Genomic DNA, 1,552 nt, shown 5'->3' with positions numbered 1-1,552 from the left:
TGTATGCGCCCAGGGGCACACGCGTATATGCACCCACGGGCACACGCGTGCATGCACCCACGAGCACACGCGTGTATGCACCCACGCACACATGCATGCACCCACGGGCACACACCTGCATGCACCCACGGGCACATGCGTGTATGCACCCACGCACACGTGCATGCACCCACAGGCACACGCGTGCATGCACCCACAGGAGCAGGTGTGCATATACCCATAAGCACATGTGTATAAGCACATGTGTGTATGCACCCATGCACATGTGCTTGCACCCACAAGCACATGCATGCAAGCACCCACGAGCACACGCGTGCAAGCACCCACGAGCACACACGTGCATGCAGACACACTTGCTCTCTTAGGGGAGCAACCCCCTGGGTGGGCATCTGCATGGGTCCCCAAGCCTCCCTGGGACAGGCTGTGAGGCTGCAGGCCATCATGCCCTGCCAGGGTGGGGGGTCCCCAGCCTCTGGCGCCCACCCTGCTAGCTGGGCAGTTGACAGCACTCACCCGTGTCTCCCGTGGACGCCCCACACCAAACCTGCACCCATCCGGCCGCAGCTGGGTCCCCACACTGCACGGGGAAGGGGGTCGGGGTGGGGCTGGAAGGTGCAGCAGGCAGGGGTGAGCAGAGGGTGGCACCTACTCGCTGCCAGGCACCTGCACCCACGCCACACCACGCCAGGGCCCCATCGGACCACAGCGACCTTCACCGCTTCCCCCAGACACGCAGGCAGAGGCAGGCGAACTGAGCGTTTCCTCTCTCCATCGCGGGGACTGGCTGCACAGAAATAATATATACATTTTAATTAGATTTGAAATACACAGGAAACGCACAGCTGGGAGAATAAATACCACCAGGCCAGCTCTTATGGAGAGCTCGGTGACAGAGGGTGACCGTGGTAGGGGTAGCGGAGCCAGACAGGGTGCTGTTTCCCAGGCTGGTTCCGAGGTTGCCAGTGCAAGAGCAGAGCAGAGGCAGACGCCTGTCCAAGCCCTAGGGTGCAGTGGGGAGAGTTGGTGAGGTGGCCTCGTCCCCAGGCTGCGCCATGACGAGGACACTGACCTGCAGGGTACCACAGCGGGAGCGCAGCACCCAGGTGCCCTGGAACGCTGCCCCTGACACCTGCCTGGGAGGAGGAGGAGGGAGGCGAAGGCTCAGCTGCTGGCAGCTCGTGGCATCACAGGCCACACTTACGGTGCCCTCAGGGTTGCTGTAGGTGCACTGTCCCAGAGCATCCTCACCTGGATCCCCATGCCAGCCCTCCTCTGGAGGGACACCAGGTGCTCCCGGGCACTCCAGCTGCCTCTGGGGGACCTCCAGCAGGGACCGACCCTGGAGAGCGGCTGGGCTGGTGCAGGAGGCTTGCGCGTGGGTGAGGGGCTCGGCGAAGCTCTGGAGCCAGCCCAGGAGATAGGCGAGGCGGCAGACACAAGCCCAGGGGTTGTCGGCCAGCCCCACGCGTGCCAGCTCCTCGTTGGCATCGAAGAACCCCGGGGGCAGGTGGTCCAGGCGGTTGTGGTCCAGGTCCAGGGCAGTGAGGAGGGG

At 64.0% G+C, this 1,552-nt stretch overlaps 1 protein-coding gene across 1 annotated transcript in view; it reads right to left on the bottom strand.

The window, feature by feature from the left end:
- Nucleotides 1–1,000: 1,000 nt before the first annotated feature.
- LOC104510876 (carboxypeptidase N subunit 2-like) overlaps nt 1,001–1,552 on the bottom strand; it is a 2,376-nt gene continuing 1,824 nt past the window's right edge. The window contains exon 5 of the mRNA XM_010153265.1: nt 1,001–1,477. Within this exon, the coding sequence (XP_010151567.1) occupies nt 1,001–1,477 (477 nt within the window). The remainder of the gene's footprint in view (nt 1,478–1,552) is intronic.

Source organism: Eurypyga helias, unplaced genomic scaffold, assembly GCF_000690775.1.
Source record: "Eurypyga helias isolate BGI_N326 unplaced genomic scaffold, ASM69077v1 scaffold31836, whole genome shotgun sequence".
NCBI classification, from domain to species: domain Eukaryota; kingdom Metazoa; phylum Chordata; class Aves; order Eurypygiformes; family Eurypygidae; genus Eurypyga; species Eurypyga helias.
This window is presented reverse-complemented; position numbering and strand designations above follow the sequence as displayed.